At 38.4% G+C, this 24,756-nt stretch overlaps 1 protein-coding gene across 1 annotated transcript in view; it reads right to left on the bottom strand.

Annotated features, from left to right (window-relative positions):
- OVCH1 (ovochymase 1) overlaps positions 1-24,756 on the bottom strand; it is an 85,258-nt gene extending 60,502 nt beyond the window's left edge. Inside the window, exons 1-11 of the mRNA XM_081591658.1 lie at positions 24,598-24,756; positions 23,894-24,012; positions 23,510-23,607; positions 22,603-22,775; positions 19,832-19,927; positions 19,079-19,272; positions 17,399-17,585; positions 15,047-15,121; positions 13,613-13,793; positions 7,148-7,220; positions 6,308-6,503 (exon numbers count right to left, since the gene is read on the bottom strand). Coding sequence (XP_081447784.1) covers positions 6,308-6,503; positions 7,148-7,220; positions 13,613-13,793; positions 15,047-15,121; positions 17,399-17,585; positions 19,079-19,272; positions 19,832-19,927; positions 22,603-22,775; positions 23,510-23,607; positions 23,894-24,012; positions 24,598-24,697 — 1,492 coding nt within the window. The 5' untranslated portion in view covers positions 24,698-24,756. The remainder of the gene's footprint in view (positions 1-6,307; positions 6,504-7,147; positions 7,221-13,612; positions 13,794-15,046; positions 15,122-17,398; positions 17,586-19,078; positions 19,273-19,831; positions 19,928-22,602; positions 22,776-23,509; positions 23,608-23,893; positions 24,013-24,597) is intronic.

Below are 24,756 nucleotides of genomic sequence, written 5' to 3'. Positions count from 1 at the left end.
GGATTGCAGACATGGAAGGCTGACTATAAATGATACTTGAATTAACCTCCACATTGTTCAAAGGTCAACTGTAAATATTTTATGTAAATATATTATAACTATATAACAATAATACATTTATCGGATTTCCTAATATAAACCAAATCATGTTTCTCTTTTTCCTTTATTATCACTGGGGCCTAATTCCGATTCCAATTTAAGATGACTTTGATGATGAATACTAAAGAATTTCTTCCCTGGCCTGACCCTCAGCAGTACAGGAGGCAGGCCTATGTCAACATGTGTTCTGCATGACTTATTCTATCACTTTAGATTTATGACTCATTTTAAAAAAAACTAAGTTTAGTATTTGATAGTTCTGTAACTTTCGGGAAACAATTTTTTAAAAATCCAAAAAAAGGGGGGATTCATGTATACATATGGGGCTTCACTGGTGGCTCAGCAGTAAAAATCCTCTTGCTGGCAACCCACTCCAGTATTCTTGTCTGGGAAATCTCATGGACAGAGGACTCTGGAGGGCTACAGTTCACGGGATCACAAAGAGTAGGATACAACTTAGTGACTAAACAACAACAAATATGTATACATATAGCTGATTCACTTTCCAGTACAGCAGAAACTAAAAAAAACATTGTAAGGCAACTATACTCCAATAAACATTTTTTAAAATTATATTATAATTTATATCAAAATTAATTAAAAGTTATATTAAAATTAATTTACATTTAGTGGTTTAGATGGTAAAGAATCTGCCTGCAAAGCAGGAGACCTGGTTTCAATCCCTGGGTCTGGAAAATCCCCTGGAGAAGGGAATGGCTACCTACTCCAGTATTACAACCTGGAGAATTTCATGGACAGCATGGACAGAGGAGCCTGGCTGGCTATATAGTCCATGGGGTTGCAAAGAGTTGGACATGACTGAACAACTAACACAAGATGTACAATATTTATGCTTTTTACTCCAAGCTATTAATACTCACAACATTGTCAGGTGGGCTGTCACACTGATTTCACACTTGAAAAAGCCAGAACTCTGAAGATTTGATCTTTCAGCAACTAGGGGACAGAACTAAGAACTAGCCTGCGTCTGACTCTATATCTTACTTTTTTAATGCAATAACCTAATACAAAGATAATTTAATGTATTTAAAACCCTCTTTTCAGAGACCATCCCTAAAAGTGCTGTTTATTATCATGTCTCAAAATGGAGAACTTGTTATCTCTTTGAGACTGAAAGACTGAATTCACCTTTTGTAAAACTTTAACTACCTCTATCACCTGGTGGTCACCGAGTTGGTGAAGGTTGAAGGTATTAAAGAACAGGCACATTTACTCAAGGGCATTGAAGCCAGCCAGTCCATAAAAATTTACTGTTTCCTCTATGCTTGGTAGATATTGACCCCTAGGGAGAGAGCAGTAAATTAGGCAGAGATCTGCCTCCAAGAGGCTCCCGTTCTAAGGGGTGAGATATAGAAAATGATTCTGTAAAATGATGTCAAGTCCCTTTATGTGCAAAGAGATGATAAAACCAGGCCGTGAAGAGAGTGAAGGACAGTCCTGCTGCAAGAAAACTGTCTGAGAAGATTCGAGTTGAAGATGGAGTGATGAGAAGGGGCTGTGAGTAGACTGAAATAGGAGTGCTCAGAGGCCAAGGAAACAAAGTACAGAGCTTGAGAGAGAAAGAAGACAGTGCCTGAAGGTCAGCCAGCAACGGGACAAAGGAGGAAACGTTGCTGGAGAGCTTCAGGGAGGTCCCATGCAGATTCTTCAGTGCTGGGCTAGGAGGTCAGATTTATTCTTCTTTTTTTCTCATTGAAAACATATTATTATTATTACCCAAAAGTAAATATCTCGGCAACATTCTTAACATTCAGTTTGGGATGGAAATTGTTTCTAAATATAACAAAAAGCCATTCAAGTTTTATCAGCTGAGCCACACTGGTTTAAATCTCCCTATTTATTAGCCATGGAATCTTAGCAAATGACTTAACTTTCAGGGCCATAACCCCCTCATTTGCAAAACAGGAGGATAAAATCTCCGCATATGGCAGTTGTAAAGATTTTAGAAAAATGCAGTTTGGCTGCAGGTACCACAGTAAACTGAGAAGGTGAATGCTGTACAGGGTCGAAGATTAATTCCCCTGTCCTTCAAGCTCACAGACTTTGTCACTGTTTTGTTTGAAGTATATTTAACTTTCCTTTCATGAATCACAGGCTTGTGGTGAAGCGGCTTGCGCAAATGGCAACCCACTCCATTACTCTTCCCTAGAGAACCCCATGGACAGTATGAAAAAGCAAAAAAGATATGACACTGGAAGATAAGCCCCTCACATTGGAAGTTGTCCAATATGCTACTGGGGAAGAGCCAAGAGCAATTACTATTAGCTCCAGAAAGAATGAAGCGCCTGGGCTAAAGCGGAAACAACTCTCAGTTGTGGATGTGTCTGGTGGTGAAAGTAAAGTCCGATGCTGTAAAGAATATTGTGTAGGAATCCAAAATGTTAGGTCCATGAATCAAGGTATATTGAAGATGGTCTAGAGGGAGATGGCAAGATTGAACATTAATATCCTAGGAATTAGTGAAGTAAAATGGAAGGGAATGGGAAAATTTAATTCAGATGACCATTATATCTACTAGTCTGGAAAAGAATCCCTTAGAAGAAATGAAGTAGCCTTCACAATCCACAGAAGCATCACAAATGTAGTGTTTGGGTACAATCCCCAAATGATAGAATGATCTTGGTTCATTTCCAAAGCAAACCATTCAACGTCACAGTGATCCAAGACTATGCCCAACCACTGATGCTGAAGAAACTGAAGTTTACCTATGAAGTTCTGTGAAGACCTACAAGACCTTCTAGAACTAACAGTAAAAAAATATCCGTTTCATCATAGGGGATTAGAGTGCAGAAGTAGGAAGACAAGAGATACCTGGAATAACAGGCAAGTTTGGCCTTGGAGTACAAAATGAAAAGGACAAAGGCTAACAGAACTTTGTCAAGAGAACATGCTGGTCATAGAAACACCCTTTTCCAACAACCCAAGAGACAACTCTACACATGGATATCACCAGATGGTCAACACTGAAATCAGATTGATTATATTCTTTGCAGCTGAAGATGGAAAAGCTCTATATAGTCAGCAAAAACAAGACTTGGAGCTGACTGTGGCTCAGATCATTAGCTCCTTATTGCAAAATTCAGGCTCCAACCGAAAAAAGTAGGGAAAACCACTAGGCCATTCAGGTATGACCTAAATCAAATCGCTTCTGATCATACTGTGGAGGGGATAAATAGATTCAAGGGATTAGATCTGGTAGACAGAGTGCCTGAAGAATTAGGGATGGAGGTTCATAGCATTGTACAGGAGGCAGTGACCAAAACCATCCTCTCAAAAAAGAAACACAAAAAGGCAAAGTGGTTGTCTCAGGAGGCTTTACAAATAGTTAAGGAAAGAAGATAAGTGAAGGGCAAGGGAGAAGGGGAAAAATATATACCGAACTGAAAGCAGAGTTCTAGAGAATAGCAATGAGAGATAATAAGGCCTTCTTAAATGAACAATGCAAAGAAGTAAGGAAAACAACAGAATGGGAAAGACTAGAGATTTCTTCAAGAAAACTGGAGATATTGAGGGAACACTTCATGCAAGGATGGGCATAATAAGGTCAGAAACAGTAAGGATCTAACAGAAGCAGAAGAGATTAAGAAAAAGTGCAAGAATACATAGAAGAACTATACAAAAAAGGTCTTAATGACCCAGATAACCATGATGGTGTGGTCACTCACTACATACTCACCACATATGGACACACTGGAGTGTGAAGTCAAGTGGGCCTTAGGAAGTATTTCTACAAAAAAAACACAAAACACTAATAGAGGTGACAGAATTCCAGATAAGCTATTTCAAATCCTAAAAGATGATGCTGTTAAAGTGTACTCAACATGTGGGCAAATTTGGAAAACTCAGCAGAGGCCACAAGACTAGAAAATGTCAGTTTTTATTCCAATTCCAATGAAGGGCAATGCCAAAGAGTGTTCAAACTATTGTACAGTTGCGCCAATTTCACGTGCTAGCAAGGTTATGCTCAAGATCCTTCTAGCCAGGCTTCAGCAGTATGTGAACTGAGAACTTCCAGGTGCACAAGCTGGGTTTCAAAGAGGCAGAGGAACCAGAGATCAAATTGCCAACATTCATTGGATCATGAAGAAAGCAAGGGAATTCCAGAAAAACATCTTCTTCTGCTTCATTGACTATGTTCAAAGGCCTTTGACTGTGTCGATCACAGCAAACTGTGTATATCTTAAAGAGATGGGAATACCAAACCACCTTACCTATCACCTGAGAAACCTGTATGCAGGACAAGAAGCAATAGTTAGAACCACACATGGAACAACTGACTGGTTTGATATTGGATAAGGTGTTTGACAAGACCATATATTGTTACCTTGCTTGTTTAACTTCTATGCAGAGTACATCATGGGAAAGGCCAGGCTGGCTGAATCACAAGCTGGAATCAAGACTTCTGGGAGAAATATCAACAATCTCTGATATGCAGATAACACCACTTTAATGGCAGAAAGTGATAAGGAACTAAAGAGCCTCTTGATGAGGATGAAAGAGAAGAGTGAAAAAGCTGGCTTAAAACTCAACATTCAAAAAAACTAAGATCATGGCATCTGGTCCCATCAAATGGCAAATAGATGGGGAAAAACTGGAAACAGTGGCAGATTTTATTTTCATGGGGTCCAAAATCACTGCAGACAGTGACTGTAGCCATGAAATTAAAAGACACTTATTCCTTGGAAGAAAAGTTATAACAAACCTAGACAGCATAATAAAAAGTGGAGACATCACTTTGCTGACAAAGTTCCATCTAGTCAAACTATGGTTTTTCCAGTAGTCATATATGGATGTGAGAGTTGGACCATAAAGAAGGCTAAACAGTGAAGAACTGATGCTTTCAAACTGTGATGCTGGAGAAGACTCTTGAGAGTCCTTTGGACTGCAAAGAGATCAAACTAGTCAATCCTAAAGGAAAGCAACCTTGAATATTCTTTGGAAGGACTTATGCTGAAGCTTAACCTCCAATACTTTGGCCACCTGATACGAAGAGCTGACTCATTGGAAAAGATCCTGATGCCGGGAAAGACTGAAGGCAAAAGGAGAAGGGGGATGCACAAGATGAGATGGTTAGAGAGCATTACCGACTCAATGGATATGAATTTGAGCAAAGTCCAAGAGACAGTGGAGGACAGAGGAGCCTGGTGTGCTGCATTCCATGTGGTTGCAAAGAATCAGAAATGACTCAGCAACTGAACAATAGCAACAACTTATTTAATTTACAGAGTTGTGTTAGTTTCTGGTATATAGCAAAGTGATTCAGTTTTACATATACATACACACACACACACACATATATATACTTTTTCAGATTCTTTTTCATTACAGATTATTATAAGATATTGACTATAGTTCCCTATGCTATACAGTAGGACATTGTTGTTTATCTATTTTATATATAGTAATATGTACATGTTAATTCCAAACTCCTAATTTATCCCTCTCTTCCCCTTTCCCCTTTGGTAACCATAAGTTTGTCTTCTGCATCTGCAAGCTTACAGAGTTTAAATGACATATAGACAGAAGGAAAATATAAGATAAAATAATTTTATACAGTGAAAAGAAGCAAGACAACAACATCAACTCATTCAGGTCTTTTGGTATTTCACTATGGCTTTAAGAACTCTAGAATCTAGCTCAGGCCTCATCAGATTCCAGTCAGCAGGCCAATTCTATGTCAGCCCCTACTACCAGCTCCCAACACCAACTGAGTCTGTTTATTACAATCCATGAATTAATTATGGTTTGTACATTTTTAAATGGTTGAAATGATAATCCAAAAAAAGAATAACATTTTGTGACAAGATTATTGCATAAAATTTTAATTTCATGGAGAAATTCCATTGGAACACAGCCACATCCATTCTGTAACATATTGTCTAAGGCTGCTTTGTGGTACAACGGCAGATTTGAATAGCTGTGACAGAGACCATATGGCCTACAAGGGAAAAGATACTTCTATCTGGCCTTTCACAGAACTAGCCTACCTATGATTAAGCCATTCTGATGCAAAAATTATAAAATAGCTCATTCTCTAATCTGATGAACTATTCTAGTTAAATAAACCATGGTTCCTATCTTTCAGAAGGAAGAAGGGCTAAAGCAGATACTGCTTGATATTGTTTCCATGACATATTCTCAAAACTGTCAATTGGTAGTGATGTTTATGCAAAAGTAAAAGGTTTACCTTTATTAACACTTCCCCAGCCAGTCACAACACAAATCTCAGAAGAAAACAGAGGCTCCAAGCTGTGTGGAAGACATACTGGCCTCACCACTGAGTTGAATTCTAGGGCAGAGCTCAGTTGTATCAGGGCGATGTCAGAGTCATAGCTCAGTGTGTCAAAGTCTTCATGCATCACGATGTGTTTTGCCCTTCTCACCTGCATCATGAGCAAGCAAGAAATTACAAGGCAGAGTCAATGATTCAAACAACGTCCTTGTACACTGGTCCAAAATAATCCTAAATCTCTGCATTTCCACACGTCACCCAATGAAGGTGACTTTGTACTAAATTTAAAAGGGAAATCTGTTAATAATTTGCAGGAATCCATGAAGAACTTTCTGAGGAATGGTGGTCCTGGGGAAGTTAGACTCTGTGGACCTGTGTACATGGACCTCAGTTTGCACTTCCTGACTCACTTCCCCTAATTCTCAGATTAAATGTGATCTCAAATTGTATCTTTAAATGTTGGTATAAATGATAAGTGTAAGAGGGCATTAGGAGATTAATAACTAATCTCATGTTTTAGATAAATGTATTTCTTGAAAGTGAAAGTTGCTCAGTCATGTCTGACTCTTTGCAACCCCATGGACTATACAGTCTATGGAATTCTCCAGGCCAGAATACTGGAGTGGGTAGCCTTTCCTGTCTCCAGTGGATCTTCCCAATCCAGGGATTGAACATAGGTCTCCTGAATTGCAGGCAGATTCCTTACCAGCTCAGCCACAAGGGAGGTCCAAATGTATTCCCTGGCATGTGACAATTTAGAGAATAGGCAGAATGACTTTTAAAAACATTTCTCACCTGCTCAGTTGATTCCTTCAAGGTTCTGTCATGGTCTCCAGCAATAATGGTCCAGAAGAGTGGGTTATTTTTCCTGGAGGAAGAACAACAAAAGTTTGATATGAAAACACATTTTTCACCATTTGGTCTAATCCTATCTGGCCTCACCAACATCCACTGTTCAGTCCAGCCAGGGGCCATCCATTACCTTGTCTGGCATCTTTGTGTAACCACGGAAGCTGCACCATGCTTTCTGATCTATCTGAGGACAAGTTCCTAATTTTCTATCTTGCCCCCTTCTTTTGTCCATAAAATGTTTTTGGAGCATTTATCAAATATCACCAGTTTATTTTTAAGTTGAGAAGGACAAAAGAAACCTAGATCTTATTTTAATTTCATAGTGACATTAGGAATACATGAAGAAAATTACATTTCTAATGAGATCTATGCTTTACTGTTAAAAACAGTCAAATACTATATTATAGGAATATATCTTTTAAATTATCATCTTTTATAAAATAATCAGAATTTATGAAACTAAGGCTAATTTATCAATTCCTAAATAGGTAAAATTCACATCTGATATCAGAGATTAGGGCACTGACTACTTTTAAAGGGGAGAGGGCATAAGGGGGACCCCTAGGTATTGGCACCATTTCCTTTCTTGGTCTGGGTGCTAGTTACATGGTTGTTTGCTTTGTATAAATTCCTCTAACTGTACTAATGTTTTGCATATTTAATATATTTCAAAAAAAGTTTAAAAATTTGAATCTACATCCATTAACTTGCCACATCAAGATTTCCAGCTGAAAAAATACCCAAGGAAAGAGTCCCTCAATTGCCACAAATATATTGTCACTGATTCTTCATTTTTTAAAAACTGTTTCTTCAGTAAAAGTAAAGTTATTGAAAGTATTTTTTCAATACACTTAGTCAATGAAGTTTCTTAATACAGGTAGGCATCTTCTCTCTAATCATAACCATGCTCATGTCAGTTCCTTGCATGAAGAGTCAGACTCACTGATGTGTTTCAGTGTGCTTTTATTAAGGGAGCCAACTCAAGTAAAGTGTCTGGCAAGTATACGGGAGATAGTAATGACTCCATAATGGTAGCCATTATCATTGTTATTGTCTGTCATGTACTCTAATGGAAGGATCAACTTTATTTTCAAACTCACTCTCTAAATCATTACTTGGTAGTAAAGAAACTTATTTCTTAAAGCTGTTATCAAGGCTGCTGCCCTAGAATCATACCCCTCCCTCTCCCTTGGATGGAAACCAACTGCTCTTATCTAAGTTTTGGAAGGAAGCTGCAAAGAGAAAAACAAGAACTGGTTGACCCTAGAAAGGGCTTCTCTGGTGGCTCAGTGCTATAAATGATCTGCTTTACGTGGTACGTGGGACTCAGTTTCCATCAGTAGTCCAAGAAGATCTCACATGTTGTGGAGCAACTAAGCCCAAGCGCCACAACTATTGAGCCTGTGCTCTAGAGCCTGGGAGCCACAGCTACTGAAGCCTAAGAGCCCTAGAGCCTGAGCTCAGCAACAAGAGAAGCCTCCGCAATGAGGAATCCTCATACTGCAATGAAAAGTAATTCCTGCATTCCACAACTAGAGAAAAGCCCACACAGCAAAGAAGATCCAGCACAGCCAAAAATAAATGGATAAAGAAATAAATGCGTGCAGGTGTGCTAAGTTGTTTCAGTGATGTCCGACTCTTGTGACCCCATGGACTGTAGCCCGCCAGGTTCTTCTGTCCATGGGATTCTCCAGGCAAGAATACTGGAGTGGGTAGCTATGCCCTCCTCCAGGGGATCTTCCCGACCCCGCACATCTCACGTCTCTTACGTCTCCTGCATTGGTAGGTGGGTTCTTTAACACTAGCACCACCTGGGAAGCCCAAATAAATAAATATTTTAAAAGGAAATGTCTAAGAAAATAAAGAAGGTGGATGAAACTGGAAAAAATCACTGATTTAGGTTTGAGATAGATTCCAATGTACAACTGCAAAGTGAGTTTATTCCCCTAAATTAACTTTTTTTTTTAAACTTTTTATTTTATATTGGAGTATAGTTGATAAACAGTGTTGTGAGAGTTTCAGGTGGACAGCAAAGTGACTTGGATGTACATGCATCCAGTCATTCTTCTCCAAACTCCCCTCCTATCCAGGCTGCCACATAACATTGAGCAGAGTTCCCTGTGCTATACATTAGAACCTAAAATCCCACATGAGCATGAAGAAGAGTGTGGAGTCAACAAAAGGAGAACACGCCAGGTTTTCCCTAAAAATAGAACAACAGTACCCAGCAACTTGTTAGAAACACATATTCTCTGGCTCCACACCAGAAGTCAGAAACCTTCCAGGCAATTCTGGTATTTGCTAGAGCTAATACTAAGGGTAACCAGTGCTAGAGACGGTAGCACTGGTTACACAAGGTTGCTGTCAGTTGTCTTTGTCGTCTTTTGTAGCAATGTCAGCCAGCCTGGCACTTGGTGAACTTCAGCAAAAATAATGCCTATCTCAGCTCCCAGATTTTGTACATTTCCCCATCTGGCTCATTCCATGCAGTAGACTTGCCTTCCCAATGGATTTGGGTACTCCCCTTCAATGGATGCTGGAGCCCCTGGACATCCATAAGATTGATGAGGATGAGACAAGGAGAAGCAAGTTCTTGAAGGAATCAGCTGAAGGATTCCCAAAGGCAAGGCATGAATGAACATACTAATTCTTTACACTAGCATCCCAAATGCTTCTGGGGTAAAGATATATACAGTTTCAACTTCAAAAAAGATATTTCTCTGATCAAGTAAATTAGACAACTATAAAAGTTAAAGAAAAAATGAGGTAACCTTTTCCACATCAATATAAGTATAAGGCACAATGTTTTGTGTGAAAATTATAAAACACTACATAAAATATATATGTATAAACATTAATGTAAAATCAGATAATTAAAACATTCTTAATATTGATTACTTCTAGAGAGGAGGAATGGATTAGAGAAATGGAGAGGGTAGTTTAGATTTTACTTGATAACTTTATTTGAACTGCCTTGTTAAAAATAAGCAATACTACTACTTTAGCAAAATTTTACAAAGAAAACAAGAAGGGTCACTCAAATTACACACAAATCTTTTCGTGGTTAACTTAAATGGTTCACAGACACTTATAGCTGACTGTGTTTATTAATCTCAATTGACTCATCAAGTTGAATATTTCACCGTGTAAAGAATGGTTTGGTGTGGTCTATATCTTGCTGCAAGGAATCATATTCTATGATATAAATGCAAGAATAAACTATTTGACAAGGGAATGTGACAAAACTTCTTCTGTGCCTCTGGCATCAGTACTAATAGCTGGTTTCTCCAATACATTAATTTTCATTAATTAGTCAGCTGTGATTGAGGCTTTTCCATGGTACATAAAAATGCACTTTGATAGAATTCTTATAAAATGAATTTCTCCAAGGGCCAGGGGGTGCTAGAATGGACCATGTGGTTGAGTTGGAAATATCTGTATGATCTCATGTTTACCTTAATATAGGTACAGACAGAAAAATAGGTTTATTTAAGTGAGTGAGTATGCCTACTTACATTTTCTAGCTCTGTTAGCTAAGAGGGGCTATAAGCAATAACAACACCCTAGTAGCAACTGGGATGCTCAGCACCCACATCTTAACTTCTCATTCGGCTTATGGGAGAAATGGCTGCTTCTAAGACTGAGAGGGGATACAAAAGATGAATGTGGAACATCTTTGTCTCAAAAGGATGGTGGCATATCAAAAAGACAAGAACTCACGGTGGTCAAAGCTGGAACACTCACCCTGAAAGAACTCACAGGGATCAAAGCTGGAGCAATTTGAGCAACAAAATAAATATGCAATGTTTACAAAAAATAAATGTCCTCAAGACCATACTGGTATAAATACACAATTTAATAAGTAAAAGGAAAATGAAAGTCGCTCAGTTGTGTCCGACTCTTTGCAACGGCATAGACTATACACTCCATGGAATTCTCCAGGCCAGAATACTGGAGGGGGTAGTCTTTCCCTTCTCCAGAGGATCTTCCCAGCCCAGGGGTCAAACCCAGGTCTCCCGCATTGCAGGTGGATTCTTTATCAGCTGAGCCACCAGGGAAGCCCAAGAATACTGGATTGGGTAGTCTATCCCTTCTCCAGGGGATCTTCCCTATCCAGGAATCGAACTGGGGTCTCCTGCATTGCAGGCAGGTTCCTTACCAACTGAGCTACTAGGGAAGCCCCAAGTAAAAGGAAGAGAAGAGGCAAATCTCCCATACAGAATAACTTTAATTTATGCAGAAAATTCTGCACTCAAGATGATAGAGCTTAATGCTCAACTGCTTGAGTGTGGGCTACCCTTAGTCACTTGCTTGCAAAGAATAGGTAAGAACGGGAGGAAGATGTAACTTTACAGTGGAGACACCTGGCAAATACCAGGTTAACATCATCAGTGAGAAGTCATGCTGGTAGTATGTACCCTTCATATGATGTGATAAAAAAGACATGTCGCCTCTGTGGATTTCCTGTAGAGTCCCAGAAAAACCATGAGAAAAATACCTAATGAACTCAAACTGAGGTACCTTCTACAAAATACCAGATAAGTACTCTTAAATATCATCAAGACCATTAAAAACAAGGTCTGTGAGACTCAGAGCCAAGAGGAGCCTACGGAGAAAGGACAACTAAATATAACAGTGTCCCAAATGGCAGAGGGAACAACTACACAGACCTTGAGACAGGAACAAGCACAGCGTGTTTGAGAAAAGGGGTGGGCTCATTGGGGACAAGCAAGAAAGGGTCAAGATGGACTCGCGGACAGGGTGTGGTTCTGGACTTTGACTGTACATTGGAATCATTTGGGGAGTAATACATTTATTTAGAAGTATAGCTGATTTACAGTGTTGTGTTAATTTCTGATGTATAACAAAGTGATTCAGTTATACATATACATGTATTTTAAAAAATATTCCTTTCCACTATGGTTTATCATAGGATACTGATATATATATAACAGAGAATATAGTTCTCTGTGCTATACAGTAGGATCTTGTTGTTAATCCTGGTGTGTATATAAATATACAATGTCCAGAACCTGCCTACAAGTGATTAACTTAATTAGTCTGGATTGAAAATGAATTAATTATAGTTACACACATCCACATGATAATCCATATGATATGTTATAAAGATAAAAGCAAATCACAGAGGAATATAAACTGTAATTCTTTTACATTAATACAGGGAAAACAAGACAATATACTGGTTTTAGGAATTCATAGATGTTAAAACCACCCCTCAAAAAGCAAAGGAATTGTAAATGCAAAATTTAGCATAATGTTTACCTCTCTGGGAGGGGCACTGAGAGGGCTTGATAGTGTAAAGATCCTTCTTACACTAAATAGTAGGGCCATTCTTTAGACGACATATGTCTATTTTGTATATTTTTTTACATCATGGCATAGTTTACAATTTAAATACATTGAAAGTTCACTGATCACGGTGGTGAACTATCCTACTGTGTTCTCCACTGTCGTGATCCCACTTTAAGAGAAATGACACTAAATCAATCCAGGGTATACTGCACTGTATGACGAGGGCTGTGGAGCTACAAACACTAGAACGGTGAGCATTCAGCTTAAAGATTAAGTTAAGAGCAATGTGAGAGGGATCTTCAAGGCTAGGAAGGACAATTATATGCAAGTAGAAAGAGACTGAGTTCTTGTTTTCTGGAACTGCAGTAAATTTATATTAATAAATTATTGCTATAGAGAAGCAGACTTGGAATCAACATATTAATCAGAGATCCCTGTAAATGGGATAAACAATTTCAAAATTTGATTTGCTTTTCTTCACTGACCTTGTTTAAAAAGAGGCTAGATGGACATGGGTCAGAAACACTGAAAGGAAGATTCATGCTTTAGAATCAGTCTGCATGATTTTAGGAGTTACACAATTATGTTTATGTCCTAGGTATGGTACAAAAAAGGCTTCCTTGGTGAGTCAGTGGTAAAGAATCCACCTGCCAATGAAGGTTCAATCCCTGGGTCTGGAAGATCCCCTGGAGAAGGAAATGGCAATCCACTCTAGTAATTTTGTCTGGGAAATCCCTTGGACAGAGGAACCTGGCAGGCTATAGTCCACGAGGTCTCAAAAGAGTCAGACACAACTTAGTGCCTAAAACAACGAACAACATGATTATTGTTGTTGTTCAGTTACTAAGTCAGGCTCCTCATTCCTTCACTGTCTCTCAGAGTTTGCTCAAATTCATGTCTATTGAGTTGGTGATGCTATCTAACCATCTCATCCCCTGCTGCCCCCTTCTCTATTTGCCTTCAGTCTTTCCCAGCATCAAGGTCTTTTCCAGTGAGTTGGCTCTTCATATCAGGTGGCCAAAGAATTGAAGTTTCAGCTTCAGCAAACAACATGGTACATAAATACATTAATAAAATATCATCAGCCTCACTCACGATTGCACACAATGAGCTGCAGTCAGAATCCAAATCGAGTTGATGATGGCACCTCCACACTGGTGATTGCCAAGAAACCTCAAACCCACCTGCCATGGCCAACAGTGGGGGCAGGCTTCAACTCCTCCTGCAATTCTTCTAGAAAGCCACTGGGGACTAAATGGAGGGATGCCACAGACACCTACAGCAAAAGAGATCAAATTAATGACCCATTCAACTGAAATAATTAAGAACACACCCCTCCCCAATATGTCTTGCCATAGTCAACAGTAGCAATTATCAAACACCAGATGAATTTCAAGAAGATGCAGATTCCTAAGACCCATCTCTGAAGAATCTGATTTTAAAAGCTTGCCTAGGTGATGCTGCTAACCAGTCAGGTTTTATAGGTACTGGCCTACAGAATTATGGGCTTCCCTAGTGGCTCAGGGGTCAAGAATCCACCTGCTAATGCAGGAAGATCCCCTGGAGAAGGAAATGGAAACCCATTCCAGTATTCCATGGAAAATTCCATGGAAAAAACTCCAGTCTATGGGGTTGCAAAGAGTCAGACATGACTTAGTAACTGAACAGTAACTACATAATTGTATTTATTCATTCATTTAACAAATACTTAATTAGTACTTGGAGTTACCAGGCACTGCTCTAGACATTGGTGATGTATCAGTGAATAGAACAGACAAAAACCCTGGCCCTCATGGAGCTTACATAGGAAAATTCTGTTTGTTAGCAATGGGTATGAGGTTCTTTATTATACGTTCTTATTTTATGTCTCTTTCTCATTGTGTGAAACCATTTACCAATCCCCAGACATGTTAAATTTGCTTAGACATCAAAATGCCGTTCTCTTGTCTAGAATACTGCTGTGACTCAGATCAAATACTATCTTTCCCATGAAGCCTTCTCCGACTCTCCTTCAAGAGGCAGACATTCTTCCTTCTTTACAGCTCCCTGTGCAACTTTATATTATAAATCATCAACTATAGTATATATAACACATGCATACAGAGCAATGAAAGATCATAATATTTAACATAACATTTAAGATTATAATGAAGTTAAAAATTAAAAGTGTGTTAAAAAACAAAACCAAAAACTTTGCTTTCTCCCTTTGCCCCTAAATGCAAAGTCATATTCCAGAATCTGGAAAGATATTTTAAATATGAAATTTGCATATGAATTGATGAGGACAAAAGATTGCTCTCTATACCTCTTTCTTCCTATCATAAAGCTTAATTTTTCTTCCCTCTATTTAGGGAGTCCATACAAAAACCCAAACAGAATTCTAAAAATTTTATGAGCCTAAATATAAAACCCATTCTTCCTCACTGCAAAGGATTATCAATGTAATTAAGATGAAGCTTTTGAAAAGAGACATCTAGTTAAGGAAGAAAGAAGATTAAATAGATAATAATCACATAGCTATCAACTCACCATATGGAATAGCTTTTGCAGAAGATATAGGATTGGTTTTGGGAAATGATGTTGATCCAATTTTGTTTAAAGAATCTGTAGAGAAAAAATATAATTGAAAGTATTTACAGTAGCCTAAACGAGCTGAGTCACTTGCTTATGCTGGTCAATCATAAAATCACTCTTAAGTTGATCTTTCAAATGCTAAATGCCAGATGCCATACATGTGATTTGGTTGTATACCTTTTAATATTCCTGTTGTATCTGACTCTTATAAGCATTACTTCCTTCTTGGGCCTCATGATATTACTTTTTTAAAATATATATATATCTATGGTCATCTTTTCCCAATCTCAGTCTTTTTTTCAGGATCTATTCTTCAGTCTGAAAAATATTCCATGAAAGTACTGTACATAGCTCTATTTATATTCATTTACATATATATGACTTCCAAATGTCTCTCTTCAATCTAAATCTCCTTCCTGAATTCTACATCGAGACTAGATCTAGAACTACAAATTCTAGGACTGCTGGATATGTCCATCTTGATCTCCCACAGTCTCATAAAAGTCCAGGTATCTCAAACAGAATCCATTGATTTTAACAGTCAAGATGGTCTTGTAATGCTTCCCTGTATCATTTAATGACTCTATCATCCATGGTTCTGGGAAAACTGGACAGCTACATGTAAAAGAATGAAATTAGAACACTTCCTAACACCATACACAAACTCAAAATGGATTAAAGACCTAAATGTAAGATCAGAAACTATAAAACTCTTGGAGGAAAACATAGGCAAAACACTCAATGACATAAATCAAAGCAAGATCCTCTATGACCCATCTCCTAGAATAATGGAAATAAAAGCAAAAGTAAACAAGTGGGACCTGATTAAACTTAAAAGCTTTTGTAGAGCAAAGGAAACTATAAGCAAGGTGAAAAGACAACCCTCAGAATGGGAGAAAATAATAGCAAACGAAACAACTGACAAAGGAAGGATTAATTTCCAAAATACAGAAGCAGCTCATACAACTCAATATCAGAAAAATGAACAACCCAATCAAATATAGGGAAAAAGACCTAAACAGATGTTTCTCCAAAGAAGATTTACAGATGGCTAACAAACACATGAAAAGGTGCTCAACTTTGCTCATTATTAGAGAAATGCACATCAAAACTACAATGAGAAATTACCTCACACCAGTCAGAATTTTTATCATCAAAAAGTCTACAAACAATAAATGCTGGAGAGGGTGTGGAGAAAAGGGAGCACTCTTGCACTGTTGGTGGGAATGTAAATTGATACTGCCACTATGGAAGATGGTATGGAGATTCCTTAAAAAAAAAACTAGGAATAAACCACCATATGACCCAGCAATTCCACTCCTAGGCATATACCCTGAGGATACCAAAATTGAAAAAGACACATGTATCCCATTGTTCATTGAAGCACTATTTACAATAGCTAGAACATGGAAGCAACCTAGATGTCCATCGACAGATGAATGGATAAATAAGTCATGGTACATAAACACAATGGAATATTACTCAGCCATAAAAATGAACACATTTGAATCAGTTCTAATGAGGTGGATGAACCTAGAACCTATTATACAGAGTGAAGTAAGTCAGAAAAAGAAAGCTAAATATTTTTTCTAATGCGTATATACAGAATCTAGAAAAATGGTACTGAAGAATTTATTTACAGGGCAGCAATGGAGAAACAGACATAGAGAATAGGCCTATGGACTTGGGGAAAGGGGAGAAGAGAAGGAGATGTATGGAAAGAGTAACATGGAAACTTATTACCATCTGTAAAATAGATAGCCAATGGGAATTTGCTGTATGGCTCAGGAAACTCAAACAGGGGCTCTGTATCAACCTAGAGGGGTGGGATGGGGAGGGAGATGGGAGGGAGGTTCAAAAGAGAGGGAATATATATATATATATATATATATATATATATATATATATATATATATACCTATGGCTGATTCATGTTGAGGTTTGACAGAAAACAGAAAATTCTATAAAGCAACTATCCTTCAATTAAAAAATAAATTAATTTAAAAAAGAAGCTTCTAATGAGACTATTCTCAAAGCCTATTTTAAAATCTCATGAAAATCTACATGACCATAAAGTTGACGATAGTTGATGTTTAAGTTAAATTGAGAGGTATCATTGTTCATGAAATCAGAGTTAAAAATTTATATACACTGGATTAGGAACAAAAAACAGCCATATTCTTGCTTATTTTAAATCTTATTTCTGATTATATCTCCAAATAGAGTAACTATCCTTGAAATAGGCATGATCATTTTTTTTGAGTTGCAGTGCATGAGGAAGGAAGAATCCACAGAAATTACACTCACCTGTCATGGTCTGTGTGATAAAATCCATTAACACAAATACCTTGGAGAAAATGCCAGGTGATGCCTTTCTCTGCTTATTTCTGAAAGGATTCCAACCTCTAGTACAACCAGCTGCCAAGGAAGCTATCCCAGCAAGAACCCAGGCTCCATCGTCTCTTCTACAAACAAGTGGGCCTCCAGAGTCCCTCTTTAATGGTAGAGAAAGAGGAAATTAAAACACTTACAAGTTAAAAGTATTTTATCAGATGCAAAAAGATCAGCCGTTATCTCAGAGAGAGAAGTAGTAAAAGCATAAAAACTCAATGGTCATTATTCATCAACATTTTGTGTTCATCATTTTGTTTCTTCATCATTGGTTTCAAAGGACTATCCTTTTATTCAGATGTAAACTCCTTCCACTCACTTCATGCAATCTTGTCGAGCAAACCCTTAATTTCTCTCTTCCTCCTAGTCTTTTGGGAACAATTCAAAATCAATGGAAGGAGGAGGGGGAGTTCACAGATAAACGCTCAGATAGTTCACAGATAATGCTTCCACTATAGCATTCTAGGAAAGACTGGATCACATTCCAAGCCCACAGTACTAGTGAATAGAGCCCCCAAGTTCACGCAATGGCTCAAGGCTTTTAAAACAGAATGCCCGGGAAACTTATTTTGTCCCAGGGGCTATATATAAAGGATCCACTGGCTCTCAGACTAGAGGATAAAGGAGCCACACTTTCAGGGTCTTTTAATAATTCTTCATAACAATGTGCTGCTTTGAAAATACATGCCAATTAGTATCAGATTGAATCCCCTCAAAAGGCACAGAATTGTTTGACAACTTTATCCAGAAAATACTTACCTGTGAAAGATGAGACAATAAGTCTACCTATATTCCAATTTAGAAAGCGGAATGATTGTAAATTTCTATCTCCTTCCTACCAAACTCTCCCTGGTCCTTATTCTGTCACCCCCTAGAAGAAAAATTAAACATTTTTCCAACAGAAGATTTTAGAGAGCTCTCCATGGCAGTTTCAAGCTGCTTGTCGGCAAAGAATAAAGACTCCCTGCTCCTCCATTTTAAGAAAAATAATTATAATTAAAACTCAAAATTCACATCTATCACAAACTGGCCTCCCTTTCCTTTCTTGTCAGGGTTGGTCTTCTTTGTGAAGTTGTTGTGTTGGCCTTGGAGTGTTGTCATATACAACATCTTTTACCCCATAGTTACTGTAAACACTGTGTAGACATTGCATTCCTCACTAAGGCTTGAGAAAAGTTAAAATGTTTAACAAAAGGTAGAATGAAAAATAATCCACAGCTAGCCTAATTCATTTGCCAAGCTGGTCATCTTGTTTGATTTCGTTAGGTTGGAAATGTTGCAACCATCTTCCCTGCCTGACCTCTTCACTCCCCCACAAAGAGGTACAGCGGTAAGAATGCATATGGGACAGAAAAGAATTCTCTCAGCTCTGGCCAAGGAAAGTTTTTCAGTAGAAATCAGATGGAAAGATGAGGGAAAAGTGAAATCTTAAAGAAGTAACCCCTCAAAGGCAGCCCAGAAGCCACTCTTATCCACGTGATAGTGGCTGAATAACTGGACTGGTTTATGCTAGGAGGACTAGTGTGCGGCAGTCCATAGGGTCACAAAGAGTTGGGTATGACTGGGTAACTGAACAACAACAACAATGCTTATTACCTGGCAGGCATCCTTTTCCCCATCAGGAAAACTGGCACACAACATGTCCCTTCCCAGGGGAGGAAGGTTCATGCCCCTGAGCATGGTACCACATGTTCTGTCATCCATAATGGGAACTTCCACTTCTTGTAGGATACTTGAATATTCTGATGCTGCGGAGATGGGACTGGTAAGTTGGTCAACAATTGTCCCCACTTAAAGAAACCAATGAGAGGCTTACAAGTTTAGAATTGGTAGATGTTTAACCAAAGTGTAGAAGTAATTTTTTTATAGCTCTGAATGATATTTTCCCCTAAAATCTTATACTAGTGACAAAGGGCTTTTTTAAATCAGATTTTTAATGTAACATAGGCAATTGTAGCTTCTCTGAATATATGTTTAAATGTTTCCTCAAGAGGAAAACTTTAGTCAGTAAAGGCAATATTTTGTAACATTCTTTGCTTTTTAAAAATCACAATCCAAAGATAAGGAAGCTGAACTATTGTTACTTTACCGTATTCTTCTTCATCTATTATATTTACTTCTTATTCCTGACCCTGATACACCTAACCAAAACGGCAGCAGGAGGAATTTTATGTAGAGCCTTAAGTATAGCCTTTTTTTGGTGAAGACAACCAGAAGTCTTCCCTGAGTTAGAACTCAGAGAGGATAAAACTAGGATAAATGTATTATTTAAGACCAACAAAATTCCTGATCCCAATGGGCATGTAAAGGAGCCTAGAAGCAATATTACATTCTTGTTATGTCTCTTACTCTCTGAAATCTTGCCCCATCCACTGGCCATGCAAAGAATACCTTCTTCAAATTTATCACCTCTATGGGGAATACAGATTGGCTGAATAGTAGTTCCTGAAAAAAACAACAATAACAAAAAATCACAAGAGTCACAGACAAATGATCCTAAATATACTTGGAAACGGACATCTGGTAGACGTCATACCTTCCACACTTTCTTCTGAAATGTAATTAATGATATTTTAAAGGTTTTTCCTCTCTGAAAAGAACGATCCCATATTTATAGAAATGTAGAAAGTGCAAGTAAAGTAAGGAAAACAATTCAACCAAAATGACCTTCCCCAACTACCACCATTTTAGGATGTGCCCTTGTTCTTAAGGGGCTTCCCTCATAGCTCAGTTGGTAAAGGATTCGCCTTCAATGTGGGAAACCCCAGTTCAATTCTTAGGTCAGGAAGATCCTCTGGAGAAGGGATACGCTACCCACTCCAGTATTCTTGGGCTTCCTAGTGGCTCAGCTGGTAAAGAATCCACCTGCAATGTGGGAGACCTGGGTTCGATCCCTGGGTTGGGAAGATCCCCTGGAGAAGGGAAAGGCTACCTACTTCAATATTCTGGCCTGGAGAATTCCATGGACTGTATAGTCCATGGGGTTGCAAAGAGTCAGACACAACTGAGTGACTTTCACTTCACTTCACTTGTTCTTAAGGGATAGTTTTTCACTCAAGTAATTGAGCACTGTTATGTGGCAAGCGGTCTTCTAGCCCTCAATAAATGACCAGGAAAAATTCCTGCCCTGACAGAATGTAGATCTGAGCATGAGTGAGTGAGAGAGAGAGAGTTTGGGATGAAATACAAGCAATGAATCTAATAATTTAGTTATTAGGTAATATGTGCTCTGATTTTTCCAAAAAATCAGGACAGCATAAGAAAGATGAGAAGTCTGGGGATTAGGGAATATGGCAAGGGAGATGCAATTTGTAAAACAGCAGTCATGCCAAGTTCCATTGAGCAGAGCCTTGAAGAAGCTGAGGGGAGAAATCAGGCAGTCATCTCTGTGGAAAGTATCTGAAGAAGAAAAAAAACAAAATGGAAATTTCCTGCAGTGGAATCATGTCATATATGTTTGAGGAACAGTGAGGATTCCAGGGTGTCTGGAGCAGACTAAACAAAAGAAATTCTAGTAAAAAATGAACAAAAAAGAGGTTGGCTACAGGGTTAGGATGATGAGTGACGTCAGCTAAGAAGCTAAGAACACTGATTTGCATCTGAGTGTAATGGAGAATCACTGAAGTGTTTTGAGCAGAGTAATATAATCTGATTTACATTTCAAAAGTATTATTCTGGCGGCTGGGTTAATAATAAAAACTAGGGATGCAAGAGAGGAAGTTGGAGATGATTCAAGAGACCATTCAAATTAACCCAGGCAAGAAATGATGGGACCCTGGAGCAGGATGTAGGAGAGGAGAGGGTGAGACAGAAGCAATAGAATTTTTCTGATGGATTCCATATAGAGTGTGAGAGAAAGAAGAATGAGCAATGAGTATGGTCAATGTCTCTATTTAATTCAACTATTGTTACCAATTCCAACTATGTTCATATCTTTAAGTTTTATTGACTCCATTTCAAGTCTTCCTTTTCAGTTAATAGTTTCTTGTTTTTTTAGTCATTTTTGATAGATTTTTACTTATTTAAACTTAAAACTTACTTTGTAGTATGTATATCATTTTAACATCTGTAATCCTGGAATGTCTGATTCTGGTTGATGTTACTTTGGACTCTGGTGGCAATTTTCTCTGCATGCTTTTAATTGTGTGTGCTCTCAATCATTAAAGCTTTATGGGAGTACATTCAAGCTGAGATTTCAGGTTCATGTCTTCAAAGAGAATTTACTACCTTTGCTTCTGCCAGAAACCCAATTACACACCTGGAAAAACTTTAAAATCTTGGCTTAGAGTTTTGGGGACAGGTAATGTGAATGCCAGCATCAAATCTGAATGAAAGCTAGCTCAGGAAAATAGATATATCTGAGAGCACTCCATCCAGGGCCAAGGTTCAAGCAGGTGAATTTTCCTTATTCCCTCACTATATGTGGCATATTTTCCTGTATCTTTCCCTCCATCTTTTAAAGTATCACCTTTCAAGAAGTCCCAGGTTTCATACATGGGAGGTTCCAATCAGACTCTCTGCTCCCACATCCTACTCCCACATCCTACTCCCACGCAGGCTCCTCGCATGGACAGTCAAGGTTATAGGTTCTTAAAGATCATTTAGATGCTTCAACGGCAGTCACTTAACTTCAGTGTCTGGCTAACTCCTTTGAATTTGTTCTCTTCCATTGTTTTTGGTCACTGAACACTTCCCTTTCCTGTATTTTTTAAAGTAGGCTTTTAATATTTTGACCCAAATGCTTAGATTATCTGTACTGAGAACGGTGTCAAATATCTTGTCCATAATAACGACAGAAAGGAGAAATCTGAGGACATTTTCAAATGTCCCATACTCCTTGGTTAGGGATGAGTACAGGTAGATGGTCTAGAATATTGCCCAGCCAAGACACTGGAGTACTTAAAATGCTGATTAAGCATACATAAGTTGCAGCTGGTACTTAAAGCCTGTGCAGTACTTTTTATATGTTATAGATTAAACAAAATTATTTTTAAGGAAAAAAATTTAGCTATCTAATGTTACTAGATATATGTACACACAGAAATTAAAGTTAGCTGGTAAAAATTAATAAATATAGCTTTTTCCATTACATCTTTTGTATTCTAACTCTCCCTACTTACCAAACTTGACTTTGTGTTTTAGATACAGCAGTGCAATATTAAAACTCATATATCCAAGTCTGTTGTATTTAGGATGGATAATAATTTTTGAGACAGGAATATTCTGTTCCTCCTTATCCTTCTGAAAGAGGTTGTACTCCCCAGCAGTCACTGTCAGACTCTTAATTTGCTTCCTAAAACCAAACAGAAATCTTTCAGTAAGTATAATCCTTTCCTCCAGGAAAGACTGTCTTGATTTCATATAATTAACATGATTAATGTGTCTTTAGAGATTTCCAAATCTTGAAAGATCTACTTTTATTAGTGATTATTATTATTGTTATAATTTCTATAAATTTTAGCTATCTATAAAAAGTCATGGTTTTCAATCATGGAGTGTTTACATTCTGTGAACTCTTTCTCCTACTGTCACTCATCTTTCTGCATAAAATATTCAGGTATCTTTTGTACATAAACCAGTCTCTTTCTCTATATATATGTTCTACCATTTTAAACAAGATATAAAAGTTGTTCCTACTGTCCTTCTTTTTCTCCTATTAGCACACTCTTTTAGTAGTATTTTCCCTCCTAATTACTGAGAATTAGATTATTAAAACATTGGCTCATCCATTTAACATTTGATGTTAATACTTTATTAGAATCAGTAACCATCAACCCACCCCTCACTAACAATCATAGATTACATGTGGAATCTTTGCTGTCTCTGATTAGTAGAGTAGAAAGCACAAGAAATCTTGGGCTCAACACAAGTGTCTGGGAATCAGGAAAGTCAGTCAGTAGGTGGACCAGATGCAAAAAATTAAGAAAGGGACTAAGGTTGAACCTTGCATGGTATTTAGGGCATCGAATCTCCCAGTCCAATTGCCATGGATCAAGGTTTGATAAGTAATGGAAATCCACAACTTACTCATTGAGGCTAATCAGGCAATGTACCGCTGTAACAACCAGATCATCTTGAATCAAACTTCCTCCACAGAAGTGGTGTCCACTTAATTTCAGGGAGACCTGCCCAAGAAAAAAGTTAGGAACACAACTAATATACATCTCCACATAGATGTCATCTCCTTCAGAAATATTTGAAATCAATTCTTCTAATATGATGCACATTAAGATATTGATATATTCAATAAATTGGTTAGTAAGAGATTTCCTATGAAGCAAACTTTTTGACAGTGAGGTCAAGTGGGGGTCCACAGAAAAATTACCTGTTAAGCTGGAGTTATGGTATCTAAAAATAGGGAAATAATTCACCATTAGCTCATTAAGAAATCAATGTCTTTACCACACTCACCTGCCACGGGTGTCCACCAACTGTTGAATTTCTCCAACTACTAATTCTAGAGAAGAACCCAGATTCCAAGACAGTTCCTATACTTTTCAAATCAACTGCACGAATTCTGTACTTCAGTCCTGTGTGGGAGAGCATATGTGACACACACACACACACACACACACACCCCTTCGTCATGTCAGGGTTCATTGTATCAAGATTTCCATTCTGGGGTTTTATTCCACCCCTGCAGATGTTCACTCAGCTGGAGGCTACCCCCTTTTCTCAAAATATCCCCTACCTGAGACTGTCCCACTCACACCTCATTGACTAGCACTTGCCTGGAGACTCTCCCTGCCCTTTGCAGCCTGAGCTGCCTCAACAAAAACAGACCTGGCCACTAAATGAGGCCCCTCTCCCTCTGGTGAGGGACTCAGGGCTTTCCCTGGGAGGGTTAGCATGGCGTAATTTAGGTGGAATGAAAGATACTGTAGAACATACACTGCTCTGAAACAGAGTCACTGGGTTTTAAGTTACTTCCATTTGGTTATCTTTCCTTGGAGAAAGATCTTTAGCACAAGCAAGGTTAACAGATGTGCCTAAGAACTTGAACTCCAGAATCTGAAGGATTTCAGAAGAAAATTCGGTCCACCACTTCGTGGGCACACCTGGCCGTTGTCTTTGTTGGTCTGGGGAAGAATGAAGGCACCCAGGACCTGGCTCACCTCGGCTGGGCAGGGAGTGGACCGCCAGCAACAGCAGCAGCAGGAGCGAACCGGCCCTGGGCAATGCCCGCATGGCTCCCGCGCGCGGTGACCCGCCCATCTTCACCAGACGCAGGCGCTGCAAATCCGCGAAGAGAAGCGCTCCGGCCTCAGGGCTCT

This window comes from Giraffa tippelskirchi, chromosome 4 (assembly GCF_054371585.1).
Source record: "Giraffa tippelskirchi isolate mGirTip1 chromosome 4, T2T-mGirTip1v1.2.pri, whole genome shotgun sequence".
Classification (NCBI taxonomy): domain Eukaryota; kingdom Metazoa; phylum Chordata; class Mammalia; order Artiodactyla; family Giraffidae; genus Giraffa; species Giraffa tippelskirchi.
Note: the sequence above shows the minus strand (reverse complement) of the source record. Positions and strands in the feature narration are given on the sequence as shown.